The 23,249-nt window shown below is 37.1% G+C and overlaps 1 protein-coding gene across 1 annotated transcript in view; it reads right to left on the reverse strand.

Moving 5' to 3' along the window:
- The window catches only part of CSMD2 (CUB and Sushi multiple domains 2), a 994,819-nt gene that overhangs the window by 590,783 nt on the left and 380,787 nt on the right, over positions 1-23,249 (reverse strand). The window contains exon 4 of the mRNA XM_031962095.1: positions 5,799-5,993. Within this exon, the coding sequence (XP_031817955.1) occupies positions 5,799-5,993 (195 nt within the window). The remainder of the gene's footprint in view (positions 1-5,798; positions 5,994-23,249) is intronic.

The following is a 23,249-nucleotide window of genomic DNA, read 5'->3' on the forward strand; positions in this document are numbered from 1 at the left end:
ATTGTATTAAGCTCTGAAGACCACATTTTCAAAAGTGTCCAGATGAGGGCCTTCAGGAGAGTAAAAGGCCTGGAGACCATGCCATATGAGGATCAGCTGAAGCTAAGGATCCTTACCATGAAAAAGAAAAGGGTTAGAAATAGTGGCTCTATAAGCTTCTCCTGACATCTGTTTCCAGTCAAAGTGTTTTATAATTCTTATGAAGCTTCTCCCCACCCTCTTACATTTCAGCCAAAGTGATCTGTTTTATATTATCTAATCACATTATGTCTTTTACCTCTGTACTCTTGAAAGGACACTCTCCTGCTATTGTATCCCTCCCAAATCACCTTGTGTTTATTTTCTATATATTTGCATATCCTCGTACATAGGCAGCTGGGGTACCTAGGTGATACAGTGGATAGAGACTAATCTTCCTGAGTTTAAATTTGGCTTCAGATGCTGCGTGACTTTGGACAAGTCACTTGCCCTAGTTCTTTATCTATAAAATGAATTGGAGAAGAAATAAAGGAAAACCACTCTTATAGCCTTACCGAGAAAGTCCCAAATGAGCTTGGACAAGAGTTGGAAACCCAAGAGCAACAGTAAACTAATACATCAACAACTAGGTGGTGCAGTGGGATAGAACAGTGAGGTTGGAGTCAGGAACATCTTAATTCAAATACAGCTTCAGACAGTTATTAGCTGTGTGAACCTAGGCAAGTTACTTAATGTCATTTTCTGTTTTCTCATATGTAAAATGAACTGGAGAAGGATAGTGAAAACCACTCCAGTATCTCTGCCAAGAAAATCTCAAATGGACACAACTGAAATGACTGAACAATAAAACATGTCTATACACACACGTGTCTCCCCTGATACAATGTAAGCTTCTTGAGGGTAAAGGACTGTTTCATTTCTGTCTTTGTTTCTCCAAATCCCAGTGTCTGGCATATAGGAGGTACTTAATGCTTGGCAACTGAATAATTGATTGACTATAAAAGATTTTTCCTGATTCCTCGGTCTTGCCCTATTCTTAATTAATTAACTATATTAATTAATATGTATTTACTTCTCTATGTAAATATTTTACAACCCAGTAGAATATAAGTTCCTTGGGACTGTTTGTTTTTTTATTCTTTATACTTAGCACTTAATCACAGGATTCCTAGTAGACTGGATAAAAGATAAAATTTTGAGTCAGGATGAACTAATTTGACTTCCATCTAGAACATTGCCTAGCTTTGTGATGCTGGGCAAATCACTTCATGTTCCTGAAACCAAGTTTACTAATCTATAATATGGGAATAATAAGCACTCATTTTACAAGGTTTTTGCAAGACTGAAATAAGGCAATAAATACAAAAATGTTTTCTAAACCTTATTGCACTATAATAATATCAGCTATTATTATATTGTTGTTATTTAGTCATGTCCAACTATTCATGACTGTGAATCGTAGCATGCCAGTGCTGTCCATGGGGTTTTCATGGCAAAGATTCTGAAGAGGTTTGCCATTTTCTTCTCCAAGTTATTATTGCTGGTGTTTAATAAATGCCTGTTATATTTGGAATTCAGAAGGAGATGGAAGTTATAAGAATACAACTTTTGGATGAACATAAAGAAGAACTTTCTCATAATTAGAGCTATTTTTTCTTGGTAGCTAGTTTATTCCCAATTACTAGAGTTTTAGCAGAAACTGAACAACCATTTATCAATGATGTTGAAGACAGGTTTTGCATCTCAAGCAGGTATTAGACTAGATGACCTCAAAGTGCCCTTCTACCTCTGAGATGCTGATTTCATTAGCCTGAATTTACCAAACATCAGCTGCTTTTTTAACTTGAGCTAGGAACTAGAGTTCATCAAATTCATTACTAAATCCTTAGACAAATATGGGAATTCACGGATGCCCAGATAATAGATTTGTGATTCTAAAGTTTCCTATTCTTTTCATTCAAGTTTAGGAAGGTGGTTATATCTGCAGGCAGAGCTTGGGTTGGGACTTTTAATGGACTTTGGTTTCATAGCACTGGCAGATGCATTCTGGATTTGAGAAACAGAAGGCAGGGAACTTGGGAAGGAAATATGGCAGTTGGGAATGGCCAGTATAGGGCCACTATAGGTTGGGGGCAGAAACAAAATTGTAATAAACTATAATCAATTACTGGGAATTCAGATTATAGAACTGAAAAACTAGAGGTATGTGCAGGATCTAGAATATAATCAAGATGAGGGTCTAAAGAGAGTGTGAGGGAAATAGAGAGCAGCAAAATTCAGAGTTTTGCTGTGGTAATTTTATGCTGAGTTAAATAATGAGATGTTGAGTTCAAATGAGTTATTTTAACTTAAAACCAAACTTAGTTGTTCTATAAGGGCATAATTAATGATGGTGAATAACAACAATTAACATTTACACAGTGCTTACTATGTTCTAGGCACTGTGATAACTGTTTTACAATTATTATTTCATTTGGTCATAATAATAACAATAATAGCTAACACTTATATGGTGCCCACTATGTGCCAAGTACTTTGCTAAGCACTTTATAACTAGTATCATATTTGCCCATCCTAATAACTCAGATAGGGATGGGAGTAAGGAGGTTAGGTGCTATCATTGTCCCCATTTTACAGATGAGGAAACAAAGGCAAGGTCACAGAGGCAAATCTAAGACCAGATTTAAATTCGGGTTTTCTTCATTCCAGAACCAGAACTCTATCCAATGTACCAGCTTGATGACCAGCTACATATAAACAGGCACATATTCCAATTTTTTTGACGTCCCTTCTATTACTCTCTTTGCTCTCTGTGGTTATAGCCAGTTTTAAAATCACAGACATGTAGGTGCTTATTAGAACCAGCTAGTGCTCCTTTTTCAAAGACCAATCTCTCTAGGGACTCCATCAGGCTCTACAGGGAGGATATTAAGATTCTAGACATTTCCTTTAAAAAATAAGTTTTATTGAGGTCTTTTGTTTTTGTATGTTACAACCCCTCTAAAGGGAAGGCTGATCATAAAATCTCAGATTTCTAGTTCTTCCCAGATTGGGATGAAGGAAAAACTAATGTAAAATCAACTCTCTGTCGGGAGTGGGGGAAAGCTTTCCAGGATTGTGAGAATTTTGTAACTCTAGAGAAGGAAGAAAGAAAGAAGGGATAGGTGTCAGTTATTATATGGCAACAACATGATCATGACAGTAGTCAGTGCCTTTCCCATATGAAATTTCATTTTTTAGTTCATGAGAGATGACTTCTATAGACAAAGTAGGAGGGAGGACTGTGTGTTTTTTATTGTAAGAGCTCCATCCTATCTACAGCAGGAACACTGAGAGAATAATCAGTCCCTAACCCATCCTAGTCTACCACTTAATTGCATTTTAAAAAAAATTATTCTGTAAAAAATACATTTTCTAGGATTAATATTATTTCTCATAAAGACCTTGTCGTTGAGCCTATTCTTATGTTGCCAGGTGTCTCTTTGTCTGAGGCATGAGGAAATAGAAAAAGGAGAGAGCTCCACTGATGAGAATGATCTTTCCCAGAGCAGAGCTGGAAATTCAATCCCCAGTCTGTTGTTAGAGAGTGCCTCTCATACATTTGCATGAGACATTTCATAAGTAAAGAATTACTAAGAATGTGGACCACATCTTATAAATCTTCCTCATAGACATAAACCAAGATTACTCCTACAGGGTTCTCTTCCCAAAATAACTTCCTCCTTCCCTTGTAACAACAACAACAGCAACTATTACTACAACTACTAGTACTATTACTACTGCTACAACTACTACTACAACAACTATTACTACAGCTACTATTACTACTACTACTACTACTACAAGTTTTAAGTAAAACCAACTGACCCACAGATTAAATCTGACAGAGTATGCAACATCTATAGCCATAGTTCTCCTATCTCTCCAAAGCAAGTAAGAGAATGCATTTATTTCATTGCATCTTCTCTAGGCCAAGATTACTCATTAATATCCTCGATCATTGTTTTTCATTAATTTCATTTCTGTTATTTTAGTCTATATATATATATATATATATATATATATATATATATATATATGTTTTTCCTGTTTTTGTTTACTCTTCTTTAGTTCAGGTAAGGTTTCTTATGTTTTTCTAAATTCTTCACATTCCCCATTTCTTAAGACAAAAGCCTTTAAGGTATGACTACGACCATCACAATGGTACACAGCAACAAAACTCATCCATCTTATTCGTGTTAGCACTGATGGATCTTCAATATTGTACATTGCTTCCACCTTTTCCCCTTTTTCTCAGGTATGGCTTATTTGCTTCCTTGTGGCTGTACATAGTGACTGATTGGACTCAGAGGCTCCCATATGGCTGCATTTCAGACCTTTGAATCTGATGTCTCCAGGGATGGAAGAGCGCAAGTCTCTTTGACACAGTCATGAAGGTTGGTCAAGACTCTGACATGTAGTTTTCTAAATGTTTTTAATGAATCCTTTCCCAAAACAAAATAAAAACTCCACGACCCCAGCCCTCAGGTGTCCATAGTTAAATTAATATTCCTGGTGATTCAGCAGGAATATTGAAATATTTGTCATATTAAAAGCCTCAATTCCTCTAACAAGGAAAGGACTGCCTTTTTCAAAAATGCATATTTACTCCTCTCCTTCAAACCTCTGCTTAACAAATTCCTTTTCCAAAAAGCCTCCTTGCATCTCTAGAGATTTGATCACTTTTTTACTTGGGGGCCCTCAACACTGAGGTTTGTTCTGTAATCTGTTTGTATTATATTAATTTGCATTGCGATACATTGCTTTAAGTCGATCCAACAATTCAATTAGGCAAACGTGCTAAATTTATTAAAGTCAATACTTATTAAGAGCCAGTTCAGTAGAGCATAAAGGGCTCTGGATTTGGAGTAAGACCTGGGTCTGAATCTCAACCCTGCTACTTATCATATAGATCATCCTGAATCAGTTAACTTCTCTGGCACTGAATTGTTTCATTAAATCTGTGATTCTAAGATGAGTGCCTATCATGTACAATATATACATATATTTATACAGACACACACACACACACACACACACACACACTCTGGGGGTACGAAGCAAAACTAAAACAATCCCAGCTCTGAAGAATTTATTCCCTACCTGCAGGTAGGATACAATATACACGTAGATAAGAAAATAAAAGAAGATGAAGAAAGAGAGAATGATGCAACTGAGGAAATGATAATTACTAAACTGAGCCTTAAAATTAGTGATCACTTGCTTTTTGTTTTTTGTATTTATGTTCCCAATGGCTAGTAAAGTGCCTAGACCATAGTAGGTGTTTAATAAATGCTTGCTGATTGACTGACTGATGAAAAGAAGATTCTTAAAGTTTTGGATGAGGATGGATTTTATTCCAGGAATAGGAAATGACTTGTAAATCGATGGAAGCAGGAGATGCAGTGTCAAGTTCAGAGAATAGCTTAGTTTAGATTAAAAGTGGCATTTATAAATGGAAGCAATATGGCTGGGAAAGTTAAGCTGGAAATTGTGGAGCGCCTCAAAATGCCTGGTTAAAGTGTTAGTATTTTATCTAGAGGCAATAGAGAATAAACCCTTTGGAATTTTGAGTGGTATGGCAAAATGGTTAGCTATATATTTCATCTTTTTTGCATGTGTGTAGAGTGGATGTATTGTTCCCCATCATAAGAGGTGGCTTTGGACCTCGCACCTCTCATCTGATCCCTTCTCAAAGCTGAGAGAGTAAATGAGACAAGGAGAAGAGATGGGGACTGCTTTTAATTCCATACACAGAGGCTATTCAGGTAACCACTTACCTCGGCAGGTAGGCAAAGGAAAGTCCCATGTGGCACTATTCTCAGAACTGGCATGGCAGGTGAGCACTGCATGTCCCTCCAGAAAGAAGCCAGTGTTACAGCTATAGCGGACTTTATCTCCCAGGTTGAAAGTTGTGCCTTGTTGGATGCCATTGGGAAGTCTTCCTGGGTTCCCACATGTGTGACTGGGGAGAACTGTTAAAAGAAAGAAATCATGATTAGTCACTAGCCAAAGCCTTTCATCCTTTCTCTTTTTTCTTACCTTTTCAGAAGGATCATTAATAACCCTCTCTCCATATAGGCAACAAAATTTAGAAAGGATTCCCATTGCCTAAAGGCAAAAATCCAAACTACATAAGCCAGCAAGCAAGACCCTCCAACACCTATCACCCACCTACTTTTCCAAATTTCCTTCCTTCAGCTAAACTGTAGGTGCTTTAGCACCAATGAATTTGACCATTTCTGTTGTATGAAATTCATTTACATATTCTCTGTTTATCTAAATCCTGCTCACCCTCCAAGATCCAGTCAAAGTCCATTCCTTTTGGCCTTGACTACTCCACTTATGTTTCCTCCTTCCTCTGAACTCCAAAGCATTCCCTCAGCAGACAACCATTATACAGGGACCTTCATTACAATTCATCTTTTCATGAGTGCATACATCTTATTCTCATTTCCTTAGTAGATATCAATGCCAAAGCCCAAGGCCTGGTAGAAGCCCCTACGTCCGCATGAAGGAAAAGCTCAGAGAGTTGCATGGTTGTTTATAGAAAAGGATAGCTCATACCTTTTACTAGGAGCCATTCACCTGGGGCCTCATTGAAAAGCGTACAGATACCCAATCACTCCCAAATGTCCAATTTCTTATATTTGCATTACATGACAATGATTTAAACCATATACCCCCCACTTTAAAAAAAATGAGAAAAACCTCTAAAATGGTAAGTGATCTGCTCAGAATCACAAAAGGGATGGCATCTCAGATTCCAAGAGATAAAGTGATAAGATAAAAGAAACTATTTCTACATCCTTTATTTGTTGAAATTACATTCTAAGAGAGCAGAATACCTTTGGCTTTGTCATTTAGTCATTTTTTTCAGGCATGTCCTACTCTTTATGCTCCCATTTGGGCTTTTGTGCCAAAGCTACTAGAAAGATTTGTCATTTTATTCTCTAGCCAATTTTATAAATGAAGAAATTGAGACTAACAGTTAAGTGAGTTGCCTAGGGTCATACATCTAAAACATGTATAAGGATAGATTTGAACTCATAAAGATGGGTTTTCCTAACTTCAAGTCTGACACTCTATCTATGAAACACCTAGTTAGCCACCTTTGGCTTAGCAGGGACTCAAGAAAAATTTCCAAGTTCCTTATCTGGAGCTTTGCTATATCCCAAATACTATTCTAGGGCCAGAGGTGTGAACACAGGTGACAACATGTAGCATTTACCTCCAAATCTGCTCTCTGGATCTCCCTACCTAGATTGTAAGTTTGTGAATTTTAATGAGTTGTATGACATTATTTTACCCGGTGTTTATTAGTAGGGCATTGTCATCAATTACAATTGTTTACAAAAAACAAGATGGGTTACATCTTCTTAATGCTTAAATCTAGCTCAAAGAGGACCACCATCTTTAGCAGAGGGCTAAGAAATGAGAGACATTGGCAGGAATTTTCAGAAGATGGGGGAATAAGTGAATAACAACAGATAGTATTTATATAGAGCTTTAAAGTTTGCAAAGTTATCTTATAAATATTAACTCATTTTATCCTCACAATAACTCTGGTGGTTAGGTGCTATTTTAAAGCATTTAAATTAAAAAAAAAATTATTTCCCCCATTTTAAAGAGGGAATAATTGAACCATAGAGAGAATAAGTAATAAGTCTAGAGTCATATAATCAATAAGTGTCTGAGGCCAGATTAAAAATTAAGTCTTTTGGGTTCCAGGTCTAAAATCCCATCTACTACATTACCTAGCTACCTCTTAGATTAGCCATGGGAGTCATTACAATATAGGAAAATCTCTTTTCCCCTATGTGTAAGGCTCGATCTATAGCAAGTCACTTAATGTTTTAAAGGTTCATTTTTCTCATTTGTTTAAAAAAAAGTGGGGGGGGAGGTTTGAACAAAGTGGTCCTTAAGATACTTTTCAACTTTCATTCTATGATTCCATGAGGTATAGATGCCCATCAGCCTCTGTGGAGCCTGTGATGGAGGGACAAAGGTCTCTGTGGATGTCCAGGGAGTCTGGTAAAGTATGCTGTTTACAGAAACTTTAGCATTGAGGGTTGCTTCTAAAGTCAGAGAACTTCATTCCCAATTCCTCATCTCAGAACCAGAAATGATTCCATCTCACCATATGTGCCTTCTTTGCCTTTCAGAGCCATCACCTTCCATCCTTTCATTGCCTTACTCTGTCAGAAGAGTTTGGCCCAAGGTGGGCAGGTGGAGTAGTGTTAATTCCAAAAGAAAAGGAGCCCAAGGTGAGGGGGAGGGAGAGAATCAGGGTAAATGAGCTGAGAATCGGTATAGAACTAACGTTTCATTTTCTGCAACAAGACGCAAAGACCCAATTTAATTAAATTACTAATGTCAAATTTCTAATGAACCTGCTTCGGCTTTGGGGCTTTCTTCCTTGGAAATTAATGGCTGGAACGTCACTATAAATAAAAGTCGATCATTTTTAAAAGTCACTCTCCAATGCTTGCTGCTCTTTACTTAATGAACTCTTAACAATCAGACCATTTTGACCTGTCTCTTCCTGGGGGACCCATACTATGAAAAATGGGTGTCTGTCCCCCAAGATCTTTCATCTTGCTATCCCTCAGCAAATACAGCACCCATGTGGAAACAGAAAGGCTTGGAAAGACAATGCTTGCTAGGAGACAGCTGGATGGCTCGGTCTTAAGAGTGACTTTTTTTTTTAAACCTCCAGCCTAATTCCCTATTCTGTGCTTTTTAATAATGTCAAGGACAACATTTAAAGTGCAAGCCTTTGTGATGTGGCCAGCATACAACTTACTGGACCGACACGAGAGATTAAAGACAGACTGCTAAAGGAGGCTTTGGAAAACACAATATTCTCTGATTTCCCCTACGAGTTCCTTGGAGTAGATATTATAACCATTCAGGCTCCCATGTCTATAAAAGCTTCCCTTTGATTGCTTACACAATGAAGAGCAGAATATTTACATCCGACAGTGCATGGAACAATATTGTTAAAGCTTCACCCTACATTGACCAATTCCATCATAGATTAGCTGTGGGGAGTTTCATTCCCCCCACCCACCTTAAGAATTCCATTCTTGACAATCAGCACAATAGCCTCTGTGATTGTGTGACAATAGATTTTCTTTCTGGCTGGAAGACAACAAAGGTTAAATCATCTCCTTTTTGTTGCTTCCTTTTTAATTGGAGACTTTGTTTCCCATATAGGAATGAAAAGTGGTTTGTTATTTCTGGAGAAGCAGTGTTGTGAATCTTTATTTCTTTCTGCTATCTAGCCAAAAGGAAAATGTGAAGTGGAGATAGGGTAAGAGAAAATGCTGAAGGACAGTGTTGTGGTAGCTGGAACAATATTGAGTTCTAGGGTGAAAAAGGGAGGTCATATATCTATTTCCCTATCTCAGGTAGGGCCATATTAGATTTTTTTTAGTCAAGTCAGATTGAAGTTGAGAAAGAGGGGCAAGTCTTGGGAATGTTAGAGAAAAAGCCAGAAGACACACAGGATTTTGCCTTTTCAGTGTGTGAGGAAGTGAGGAGTACAGATTTGGTTACTGTTAAGATTTGATCCCCTTCACCTTGAGAGCCAATTGAATATATGGAATGAAGAATATCTTCTTATATTCAGCCAGCTAGTGGAAAACCCCTAGAATACAGACAGGACATCAGGGTCAGACCCCAGAAGAGTTGTTTGATGAAATATGACTGGGTAAGAGTGAGAGTTTTCTAGGGACATAAGGCAGCATTTTTCTAGGATTCCACTGCCTTCTTCCCTGAAAAAGAACAGAAATGTTCAGGGTCATGAGTTGATAGGAGATGTATAGCCTTTTGCAGGAGACTTCAAGGGGATATAAAGATGACTGAAAAGAATGAGGCTCACTTGAGTTCTTCCTGCTGGAGAGGAGGGTATTGGTTTGCTTTGGGGAGGTAGGGAATTTTCGTCTCTGCCCAGGAGTTGATTTGGAGAGGGGGTGGGTTTCTCTTTCGGTTTTATTTGTAGAACGCCTATGGACTACAGGCTTCTTGGATACATACCCCAAATTTCAAGAACAGCCCAATAGTGCCCCTGGGAATATATAATCCCCTTCCATTTCCTTTCTGTCTCTATGCTTGTGAGAAAGACTGTTAGGATTCATAGTAGAGCTAGCTTTCCCCCTGCAGAGAAGTTAGTTATCTGGTAGATGAGCATATTTGTTTTTGAGCTAAAATGTCCCCAAAGTAATCAGTGTATATTTCAATTCTGTGTGTTCGATAAATATACACCCCTGTTTTCAAGGAGAAATCTGTGTGTGAGAGAGAAATGTACTGGGTGCCATCTGCCAAGATACACAGCAGGGAAAAATGCGGGCAAAGCAGAATCCTTAAGAGAGGGCTATTTAAGGCCAGTTTGATCTGGAGCGAGAGCAGGAATACTCTAGGTCCATGGAAGTGCTCTCAGTGATGACAGAGGAGACAGAAAAGAGGAAGGAGGATTCTCTATCTCCCAATTCTAAGCAAAGACCTGAAATAGTTGGTTTTATTTTCCCTACTGGCCTGTCACAAGATGAGAAAGTCATCATTACTCCACTCATTTGGGTTAAGGCATTGCCTCTGAAAGACTATAAATTGCCACTACATTGCTTGGGAAGAGGAACATGCTGACTTATTTGCGACATTACTTTTTCCTACAAGAGGCCTTCTTTGAGCTCTCCTCTCTTCCCCAGAAGTCAGCAGCCTTCTCAACCACAAATGACTTTAATTTATTTTGTAAATCCTTTGTGTTTGTTTATCTGTATACACATTCTTTCCTTAAATAAAATATAAGTTTCCTAAGAGGAGGGACTGTTTCCCTCTCTTCTATGTATCTTCAGGTCTAGCACACTATTTGACACACAATAGGCATTCAATATTATGCTTATTCAATGAATGCATGTAATATTAATTATCAGCTAGGAGAGAATATTTCTCTGAGATGTGAATATAGAAGTAGGTCTGTTTTGATGGGGCCAAGGTTCCAGAAAAGCCTGGAGTGAAGAGATGATAAGAACAGGTCAGAGTGAATGAGGAAACTGAGGAACATGAAAAACCAAAGAATAGCATGAATGATCTCCATGCTCAAGGATGGAGATGGTATATTGGAAGAGAACAGAGACAACTATAATCTGTTCTTCAGCTCCCTCACAATCTGATCAAGCAATGGTTATAGGGGAACTATAAACCCCAAGAAGGTGACATGAGGGTTTCTTCAGTTAAGCAAGTTAGACTTGATTTCTTGGGTCTTTGGGAGGACCACCCTTCTAAAATTTCTAAGTGTCATTTCAATAAATTCCTCAATATTCTCTAAAAACATTCAAATATTTTAACGACTATAAAGTGAAGGAAGGCACTGACTTTTTATTCTTGGTCCTAGAAAAGACAGATGGCTACAAGTTGTAATAAGGGAAAAAAGTTTCTGCATGAGATCCTAGGTCTGAGACTGAGGGAGACTTTAGAGTCTGACTTCCTCATTTATAGATGAAGATACTGAAGTTCAGGGAGGTTAAGTGAATTGTTCAAGGGAAGTATTCAAGGCAAGATTTGATCTCAGGTGTCCTCTGACTCCAAAGTCAGTGACCTTTCCTATGTTACAGGACATCAAGAATACCAAGACACAGGTGTGGATCAACTTATTAAGGCAACATGAGAAAGAACTTCCTAATAATGACAAGTGCCCCCAAGTGAAATGGGACGATTCCAAAGATAGTGACTTTTCTATCATTGGAAGTCCTCAAACAGAGGCTGAATGATCCCCTCGGCAGGCAAGCTTTAGTAATAGCTAATCGTTCAAATAAAAGGCTGGTATAGATGATTTCTAAAATGCCCAGAATTCTGTTATTTGTTGATTCTTGGGGTATAGGTCAGTTTTACAAAAGAGAAAGCTATTTCCAATTGGAAAGTGATTTCCCACAATCACACAGCTCTTTTCAGAGCAATAACTAGAACTCAAATCTGGGAAGGTCCAATGCCCTTTAAACATTGGAGGTTTAACATGAAGGAACGTTAGTATTCAATAGATTTCCTGTTTTTTCAATCTGATGCAATCTGAATCTAGAATCACAGAATTCTGTCAGTGAAAGGAACCATAACATGAGCTGATACCTAATCCAGGAATTTACCCTGAAAGGGTAAATCCAGGCCCTGGATTTGAACATTTCTAGGGATGAGGAACACAAACATCCTACTTAAGGAGGCAGCCATGGTGGGACAGTTCTAATTATTAGGAATTTCTTCTTTGTCCTAAGCCCAAGTTTGTTTTTCTATAAGATCATAGTTTTGCAGTCTGAGGTCAAACAGACTCTGTCTAATAACACTTCCATGTGATTAACCTTTATATGATTAAACAAAACAATTCAACAAACATTTACTAAGTACCAATTATGTGCAGGGCTCTGTACTAGGTTAAAGTCATAGGGATGAGATAAGTTCTGTTCTTAATGAGTTTAAAATCTAATGGGGGGGAAGGGATAAGTACAAAGAATAATCAAAAAAGAGGACAGAAATTACAAAAGAGCAAAGGCAATATTAAGTCATAGTACCATAAAAGTCTCTGAGGAGGAGGTCAAGGGTCTAATTTGGTGAGAGTGTTGCCACCTGAAGTAGACCCCGAGAGAAAGAAGCCATAGGTCATATTAAAAGGACATCCACTACAGCAAAGGCAAAAGGGTGAGAATTACAGACTGGATGGGAAGTGAGGATGAAGATGTCATTCAATTTGGCCAGAATGTAGAACAGATGAAGAGGAAAAGGAGTAAATAAAAGGACTGGAAAATCAGGGCAAGATTGAGGAAAACCTTGGAGGATCAAATTAAGAGTTTATACTTTATTTGGTAATGGGAACTAGAGGAGTGATTTAGAATATGAATAGGATAGAAAAGAACAGAATAACAGAACAGGATAGGATGGATAAGATGGAATAAACTGGGAAGAGAGCTGAGAAATGAAGTCCAATTCTGGGGTTATTATGCATATCTAGGTGAGAAGAAAGAGTATGAACTGGAGTATGGGGAGTAAGAGTGAAGAGAAAAGTATGGATCAGTCAGTCAAAGAAGTGTTTATCAAGCACCTGTGTACAAGTGCAGACACTGTAATAGGTCCACATATGAATACAAAAAACCAAAATAAACAAAACACCAACACTTCTTTTAAGGTACTCATATCTGATTGGGGAAGACTAGTAAAAATTTTAAAATATATAACAAATATGAGATAATTAACTGTGTGTATATATATGTAGGCTAAATATACATTAAATTATGATATGTTATAATCATATATAATTATTATATAATATATTTATATTATCAATGTATAACATGATACATGGTTATATGATTATATGTCATAATTATGTGATATATTATTATAATATATTATAAAGTTATTAAATATATTTATATATAAACATATATTTTTTAAATTAAATAGAATATGATGTAGTTTGGGAAGGAGAAGTTTCATATAGAAGATGTTACCTGAATTGCATCTTAAAGTAAGAGAGAAACCTTGAAAGAAGGGCAAAGAGGTAATGCATTTCTGGGATGAGGGGAAGAAAATGAGTGAAAGGCATGAATAGGAAAAATATGTCAGAGGTAGAATGGACAGTGCTTGGCAATTGATAAGATGCAGAGCTAAGGTGGCACCCAAATCCCACTGGGCTGTATATTGGGGAAGAAGGCCATACCATTAACAGAAAAAAACATGAAAAGAATCATCTTGCTCTGATTTCCAGCCCCATTTCCTCTTCTTTTTAGAATTTGACTTTAAAGTTAGGCCCATTTTCAGCTGCTGATGCTATGTTAGCTCAGACAGAGTAAATGCAGCCTGAATCCATATAGAAGCCATCATTTCCTGACCAATAAACACTTAAATCCCTTTGCCTTCTGTAGGCTGTGACTGAAAGGCCCAGTGGAATGCTATGCTTATCCCTCCAGCCCTATAACCCTTTTACTTTGTAACTAGGATCATTTATTCCCACCCAAAGAGGATCCCCAGAAATCCCATTTTCAGACAGGGCAACATAATGCTACAATATATTATGTTATATTTTTTGTTAATTTGTACTGTCTTGTATTGTATACTGTATTGCTTAATATAACTTCAGATATGACATATCATATTATGTTGTATCATATCACATATCATGTTATGTTATATCATATTGTATCATATAATAGCTTATTATATTCGAAGACCTAGATTTAAATTCTCACTCTGACATGTACTGGTTCTATACCCCTCAACAAGTCACCCACTTCTCAGTGCTTGAAACAAATCTTCCTGACTATAATTTGCAGAAAGTACCAATCTGCAATGGTAGAGGAATTTTGCTCATCTTATATCAATGAAATCACAAGTCTAGTCTAAAAGAAATTGTATTATATTATGTTGGTTGTTACATTATACTATGCAATGTTATACTGTTGCATTTTTAATTTTTTTCATTTTAATTTTTTAAAAGCATTATTGTTGCATTATTTATTTTTAAAAGCCTTTTATTTTCAAAACATAAATGTAGATAATTTTCAATATTCATCCTTGCAAAAAATCAGATCAAAAAGGAAAAAAAATGAGAAAGAAAACAAAATGCAGGCAAACAACAATAAAAAAGTGAAAATACTGTGTTGCTTGCCTGCATTTTGTTTTCTTTCTCATTTTTTTCCTTTTTGATCTGATTTTTTTGTGCAGCATGATAAATGTAGAAATATGTATAGAAGATTTGCACATGTTTAACATATATTGGATTACTTGCCATCTAGGGGAGGAAGTGAGGGGAAGGGAGGGAAAAAATTGGAACACAAGATTTTGCTAGGGTGAATGTTGAAAATTATATATTGTAGCATTATGTTGATTTGTCTGAAAATGGGACACACTCAGTCCTCACTCTGGGTGCAAAAGGTCACAAGACCATTGGCAGTGGTTTGAATCACTTTGCTGCTGAAAAGAGCCACATTTATCAGAATTGATCAGTGTATAATATTCCTGTTGCTGTTAGTCTATGTTGTATTGTATCAAATTATATTATAATATGTGCTAATTTATGTAATATCATACCATTATATTACATTTTATCATTGTGATATATTATCTGATATCACATTTGAACCTATGAAACTAAAGCAATAGAACATCATAGGATTGGATGAACTCACTAATTGAATAGATATCTTCCTTCACCCATGACTCAACCTTCTCCTTTGCCTTTGTTCCTGCCTTGGTTCCCTCCAAGGTGTTCCAGTTTCATAGAACCACTGAGTTTCAAAGCCAGTTTCCTTCTCTAGGATGATCATTTAATCTGACTTGTTTCTGATTGGAGATATAATCAGCAACATTTTATAGGCATCTTTTGAGCTTCATCTGAATACCTCCAGTGATGATGGGAAACTTACTATCTATCTCTCAAGAAAGGCCATTCACTGTTAGGAAACTTCCTTACAATGTTAGAAACATTGCTACATCTGCCTCTCAAGATTTCTTTTTAATTTTTTTCTGAACTTAAAAAAATTCTAAATTTTATTTTTTTATTCTGAATTTATTAAATGCATCAAAGAAAATACTTCTATATACAAAGTAGAACAGAAAAAGAAAATCATATATGAAAAGGTAAATATTACATATAGCTTCCTTTTATATATAGTATACATGTATGTTCATATATGTATGTATACGTAGCTAGAGAAATTTAACAACTGCTTTTCAAAGCTGTTTGTCTCTATAACTTCTTCCCATTGGATCCAGAGAGGGGGAAGTTCAAAATGGTTGGTTTTATGTTCACTTCATCTCATCAGTGCTTAAAAGTCAGGCACAGTATAGAGAGAGGTCACCATTAGTCCCAATGAGAGAAGAAGTTTATTTTACAGCCTCCTGGTAGGCCCTCCATAGCACTGGGGAAAGAGGGGTTCTTAAATAAGAGTTAAGATTAAGATACAATTTAATCTTAAGATTCACTCTGCCTTGGCAGGTGGGAATCATTATCCGCTTCTGAGAAGAAGGATGATACTGAGATGGAGAAAGTAAAATGATTATGAGCACAATATAAATTCAAAATCTAAACAAGCAATGATTGAAAAGGGAAGGAAGATGGGACTTCTGAGTCACTCAAATGCTCCTGTTTGTGGAAGAACGAATCGATGGAGGCAGTGTAGTCCAATGGAAATAGCAGTGAAGCAAAATTGGGACATCTCAATTCTAGTCTCGGCTCCACTCTTTAATAGGAAACAAGTTGTTTCCAGTAACATTCTCTTAGTTTCAGTGTCTTCATCTACATAATAAGAATAAGAACCTGCCATTTTACTAAGTCACAAAATTGTTTTGAGGGAAGTACTTTGTAAACTATAAAATACTATTTAAATGTGGCTTATCACTGTTGTTAAGACTAATGCTCCCTGAAGTGTGCTCCACCTCAACAACTCCCACTAAGTACATGAAACAAATCATTGCATAAAGAATGACCAATTATGGGGCACAAAGTCCTAGAGAGATGCATACTCATAGACACACACATACACATTCATAGCTAGAGATATAGTCTCAGGCTCACAAACCTACTCACCCACTGAGACAGAGATAGATTCATAGGCACACACAGAGACACACATTCACAACTAGAGACACCCTTAGATAGCCCCCCACTCACAAATAGCTGTATTCACAGGCAAATCCACAAAGATATACTCATATTGGACACACTCACATAGGCAAGCACACTGGACAAAAGACCAAATGATTTGTAAACATTTTCCAAGTCCCATGCCAACAAGTATAAATTATTCTACTACCTAGAAGAGGAAGGCAGCAAACAGATTGTCCAAGCAAGTCTCTTAGTGACTATTTCCTCTTTAAATGGGGGAGTTTGGTCTCCTTCCCTTTGCAAGTCTGGGACCTCATTGTTGGCCTTTCTGGGAGGAACAGGTGATAAGAAAAACTGGCTCTTGCCAGCCAAATTCACCAGAGACTGTTCTCTACCAGGGAGATAATGCTAAGTGACCTAGTAGATAATGTGCTACTCTTGGAGTTCAAATCCTTCTTTGAATAAACTAGTTCTATGAATATGGGCAAATTATATAAATTGCCAGATTCAGTTTCCCCATCTGTAAAATAGGGATAACAATAGCATCTCCCTTCCAAGGTTATTGTTAAGATCAAATATGATAATATTTGTAACGTCCTTTGCAGAACTTAAAAACTATAAAAATGCTCACGATTATTATTAATGATGCTAATGGTAGGAAACCTTTATGAAGCAGCTGGTGATTAGGAGGGGATTTCACAAAAGCCCTGTATTAATAATAATTAGCATTTATATTTCCCTTTAAGTTCTTTTCAAATAGTAATTGATTAGATCCTCTCAGCAGACCTGTGAAGAAGGTTCTTGCTATTATTATTGTCATCATCATCATTCCCCTTTTACAGATGAGGAGACTGAGGCAGGCAGAGGTTCAGGGACTTGCCCATAGACACTCAAGACTCAGGACCAATTGTCAGGGCAGTGTGCCACCTTGCTTCTGGGAAGGTAGGTAGTACAAGAATGATTATTTCCATATTTCAGATGAGGCTTAGAAAGGGGAAGTGATTCATGAATCTATTAAGAGGTTGGTTCATTGTTTTCTTCAACTTTCTTTTTATCAGAAGGGAATGCAGTCTGGCAAATCCATTTATGCTGAGGAGGCTATTTGGGGAGTTGGAGTAAAGAAGCAAATAAGGGAAGAGACTTGTCTTCAAAGTCTAAGGTTTGTGTTGTCCATGAGTTTCATAGTTGCCTGCGGGTGTCATGGTCTGACAATCATAGCTTTAGAACTTGAAGAGAGTTTAGAGTAAGAGATCCATAAGCAGTTTCAAGAGGCCTGTGAATGTGAATAAGGAAAAAAAACACATCTTGGTTTTCACAGACTTCTAACCAAAATCTTATGTTTCTCTCCATTATGAACGTAGGCTACAAACTGCAGTAAAACCTGTGGCTTTGTCATCAATAGAAATCACAAATATTTTTCTATCACATCTGAGTTGTTATGTATAGCTTAAAATACTGTTTATACTCACTACTTAAAAATTACTCTAGTTATTAGAAATTCTAACTTGTCTGTATTTTAAGTTGCTTGTCTTAATACTTAATACATTAATAAAGAAGTATGTATATTACTAGACCATATTTTTTTAACTATTCTGATAACTACATCTTAATATAATTGGTTTTCTTTGTAATTGTGTGAATTTCATTTTACGTATTTAAAAACATGATTCTAAAGAAGGGGGCCCCAAGCTTTACTAAACTGCCCAAGGTGTCTCTGATGCAAAAATGTGAAGAACCCACATTTTAGAGGTTGTTTAGTTTTCATTATTTTGTTCCCTTGTTTTACAAATAAGGAAACTGAGTTTCAGAAAGATGTGACTTGTCCAAGATCACAGAGGCATAATTTGAATTGAAGTCCTTTAACTGTAGAACTCTACAATTCAGTCAAGAGATTAGACACAAAATTCAAGGGAAGAGTTTCATGTGGAGGTAATCACCAATCTTGTCAGTGTGATAGGGGATGGATTGGTCCACTGCTCTGGGGTGCTTTCATGGGACCTAAAGGGCTATGGGTAGAGATAGGGTTTCAAAGCACTAACACAGTGAAGTTTGCTAGAGTCTGTATCCTTGACAGACAGGACAATATCCTATTAGGGACATTTAATCTCTATCTGAGGGCGGCACTGTCTTTTAGGCTAAAATCCTATAGAACTTTTTGCTCAGCTCAACAACTTGGTTGGTCTAATAATTTAAAGGCATCTTGCTGGCTGCTTCTTCATAAATCTTGTTGCCTTCTGCAAGTTGGACTGGAGAAATGGTGACAAAAATTCTGGCAGCATTGATACTCTTCCCCTAGTTAATGCAGAAATCACAAAGACTTGCTCTCCATTTCCTCTTTAAACCCTCTTTTAACATGAATCATTCTGTCCCTCTGACTGGAACAAATTTAACATCAAAGAAATTCTTGAGATATTCCAAGAAGTGCTGCAAATTGTATCCCCTCAAGAAGGAGAATACCAATTGAAATATGGAAGAAGTCTATTGGAAAAATAAAGTAAGGGAGTCATTAAAATAAAGGAGAGGGTTCCTGGTATTTATTGTTAGGTTTGTTCAGGAAGGCTACCTAGAGGAGGTAAAATTTTTAGTTTTGTTTTGGCAAAGAGATAAAAGAGTAGCATTTCAGAAGAAGGAAATATCTGTAGGCATAGATGTGGAGGCAGTCTAAGTTGTGTATGGGAGGGACAATAAAGATTGAATTTAGGAAGGACAAAACAAAAGGAGGGGCACCTTTAGGAATGGGCTCAGAAGTGTAATGCACTACAGCATTAGAATTGCAAATACAAGCTGTGCTCATCTCCAAGGATGTATAAGACCAAACTGTGAGGGGTTGGAAGGAGGGATGACAAGGGACAGATAGGGGAAAGGGATAAGGAGACTAGGATGTGTACCCACTGAGGCACAGTGAGTTGTGTTCTTACAGAAGAGATTTTAGAATAATGATAATCAGCATCTGAAATAAACCTGTCTAGACACTGGGGGCCACTGTTGAGCCAGCCACCTTCTGACAAAAACCAACTACTACCTTTCTTTCTCCAAGAAAGATTCTAGGATCTGGCCTCTGGTGGGGAAAGATGATCTTAAGCATGACTTTCTTCTGACTGACTGATTTACAAAATAGAAATTTTCCTGATCTCTTGTCTGTGGGAGTGGGGATCTGAAGGTCCTGAGGGCTCTAGGGCTCTGGATAGAGGATGGGTATGACACTGAGGCGCTTTTCCCTTTGAAAGAGTGATCTAGGACACTCCTGGACCAAATTCAACTTTTCCTCCATGTCACCAACTAATATCCATCCACTCATGATGCCCCATTACCTAGTTCCTTTGTCTCTCTCAGCTTTGCTTACTTAAACTCTATCTACTCTTTAAACACTAGCCAGGTCCCTTCTCTTCAGGAAGCTTTCCCCATCGAGGCTAGCAGACAATAATTTCTCTTTCTCCTGAATTCCCAAAGCCCTAATAGTTTGAAATATCACAATTTTATCATTCATGACCTATTGTCTTTGGAGGTAAGTAGTTAGAATAGAAACTCCTTGAAGGCAAATGTTTTGCTTTTGTCTTTGTATCTAATGTTCAGTATAGAACCAAGAAGATGTTTAATAAATGTTTTTGATTAATGTTCAATGTTTTCTGTAGGACTCTTGTTACTATCAACTAGATTGCAAGTTCCCTGATTGTGGTATCACCTACCTGCAGATGGAGAACTGAGCTTTAAGGATGGTCTTCTGCTGTCTAATCCTGCCTGTCTAGCTTCACCCTAATCCCTGGATCCAGCACTTTTTCTGGAGACAGGAAGATTTGAATTTAAATGAAGCCTCAGAATTTGCTAGCTATGAGACTCTGGACATATCACTTAATTTCTGTGTGCTTCAGTGTCCTCAACTGTGAAATAGGGATAATAATGACAGAACTTACTTCCCAGGATTGTTGTGAGGATCAAATGATATATTTTTTTTTTATTTAATAGCCTTTTATTTACAGGATATATACATGGGTAACTTTACAGCATTAACAATTGCCAAACCTCTTGTTCCAATTTTTCACCTCTTACCCCCCCACCCCCCCCTAAATGGCAGGATGACCAGTAGATGTTAAATATATTAAAATATAACTTAGATACACAATAAGTATACATGACCAAAACATTATTTTGCTGTACAAAAAGAATCAGACTCTGAATTATTGTACAATTAGCTTGTGAAGGAAATCAAAAATGCAGGTGTGCATAAATATAGGGATTGGGAATTCAATGTAATGGTTTTAGTCATCTCCCAGAGTTCTTTTTCTGGGTATAGCTAGTTCAGTTCATTACTGCTCCATTAGAAATGATTTGGTTGATCTCGTTGCTGAGGATGGCCTGATCCATCAGAACTGGTCATCATCTAGTATTGTTGTTGAAGTATATAATGAGCTCCTGGTCCTGCTCATTTCACTCAGCATCAGTTCGTGTAAGTCTCTCCAGGCCTTTCTGAAATCATCCTGTTGGTCATTTCTTACAGAACAGTAATATTCCATAATTTTCATATACCACAATTTATTCAGCCATTCTCCAACTGATGGACATCCATTCAGTTTCCAGTTTCTAGCCACTACAAAAGGGCTGCCACAAACATTCGTGCACATACAGGTCCCTTTCCCTTCTTTATAATCTCTTTGGGATATAATCCCAGTAGTAACACTGCTGGATCAAAGGGTATGCACAGTTTGATAACTTTTTGAGCATAGTTCCAAACTACTCTCCAAAATGGTTGGATTCGTTCACAACTCCACCAACAATGAATCAATGTCCCAGTTTTCCCACATCCCCTCCAACAATCATCATTATTTTTTCCTGTCATCTTAGCCAATCTGACAGGTGTGTAGTGGTATCTTAGAGTTGTCTTAATTTGCATTTCTCTGATTAATAATGACTTGGAGCATCTTTTCATATGACTAGAAATAGTTTCAATTTCTTCATCTGAGAATTGTCTGTTCATATCCTTTGACCATTTTTCAATCGGAGAATGGCTTGATTTTTTATAAATTAGAGTTAATTCTCTATATATTTTGGAAATGAGGCCTTTATCAGAACCTTTGACTGTAAAAATATTTTCCCAGTTTATTGCTTCCCTTCTAATCTTGTCTGCATTAGTTTTGTTTGTACAAAAACTTTTCAGTTTGGTATACAAATGATATATTTTTAAAACACTTAGCACAGTGCTGAAACATAGTAAGTGCTTAATAAATGCTTCCTTCTTTCCCTTTTTTCCTTACTTCTTTCATTGGTCCTCCCTTCCTCCTTGCTTCCCTCTTTCATTTTTCCCTCCCTCTCTCCATTCTTCCATCCTCATTGCTTCCTTCCTTCCTTCCTTCTTTTCTTTCTCCCTCCTTTTTCTACCTTTCCTCCCTCCCCCCTTTCTTCCCTATCTCTTCCCATAACCCTTACTTCTAGCTCATTCACAGGAAGGAAAGAAAAACAGGATGGCAAGAAGACTGGAGATAATGACATGTAAAGGTTGGTTAAAAGAACTGAAAATGTTTGTCTTGAAGGGAGAAAACAAAATTCCATGAATCTGATTATTATTTTTGAAATACTTAAAAAATATGTATAAGTAACTGCTTTATAGTAAGTGTTTCTTTTCTTTTCAAGATTTAATTAAGATGCTACCTTTTATGGGAAGTTTTACCTGATCTTTCCAGTTACTAGTATTACTCTGTTTCCTCAAATTATCTAGTATTTACTTATCTATGTAAATTCCATATTCTCTTCATGTTTTATTCTCCACCCTGAATCCTTAATCTGACTATCTGCCCTGTTCCACTCTAATTTTCATACTGGGGCTTTGTATTTTTATCTGGTCAGTTTAAAATCCCAGACCCACCATATTGTGCTGTCACCATCTTCCCACTGCAGTACTAGGGAGTCCTCTCCATCTAGCTTTCCCCAACACTTTCCATCTCTTGCTCTAAGAATAGTAATCAAATCAACACTAATATTCCCTGAAAGGACATAACGATTATGTTTCTATGCTTCTATTCACCAAACCTATTATTTCTCAGACCAAAATGTTCCTTCCTGGTTACCATTTTCCCATATTATTATTCTCTCTTAGAATGAAAACTCCTTGAGGGCAGGGGCTAGTTTACATTTTGTATCTGTTTCTTCTTCAGTTTAGCCCAATCAATGCCTTGATGCATCCATCAACAATGTTTCCACTTAGGATTTTGTGACTTTTTTCAGCAATAAAAATGGGAAGAGGAAATAGGAATGGAAATAAGAAATAGGGTTGGAGCTTTGCAAAGTAGTCATGGAAGAAGAGAAGGGGGAAAGGGGATTCTAAATATTGGGCAAGCAGCACTAAAATGGCTGGCCTAAAGATCTAGGATGGGTATGGAGTCAAAGGAAACACAAACTGGGATGATAAACTGGAAGAATGTGGAGGAGTCAAGGAATATCATTCCTGATTGGAGTAAGAATAAAAAGCAAGTTTTAGGAAGGAAGAGGGAGAAAAGAGAGGGAAGAAGGTTATAGACAAAAAACAGAAGCCTGGGTGGTTGATGGATGAAACTTCCTGGAGCTGAGGAAGTCAAAGTTAGGCATTCAGATGAGTCATTGAGAATGTGTGCTAAAATCTACATCTACAAAAGAAAAACACAAACCAGGT

Source organism: Sarcophilus harrisii, chromosome 3 (assembly GCF_902635505.1).
Source record: "Sarcophilus harrisii chromosome 3, mSarHar1.11, whole genome shotgun sequence".
In the NCBI taxonomy this organism is placed as follows: Eukaryota; Metazoa; Chordata; class Mammalia; order Dasyuromorphia; family Dasyuridae; genus Sarcophilus; species Sarcophilus harrisii.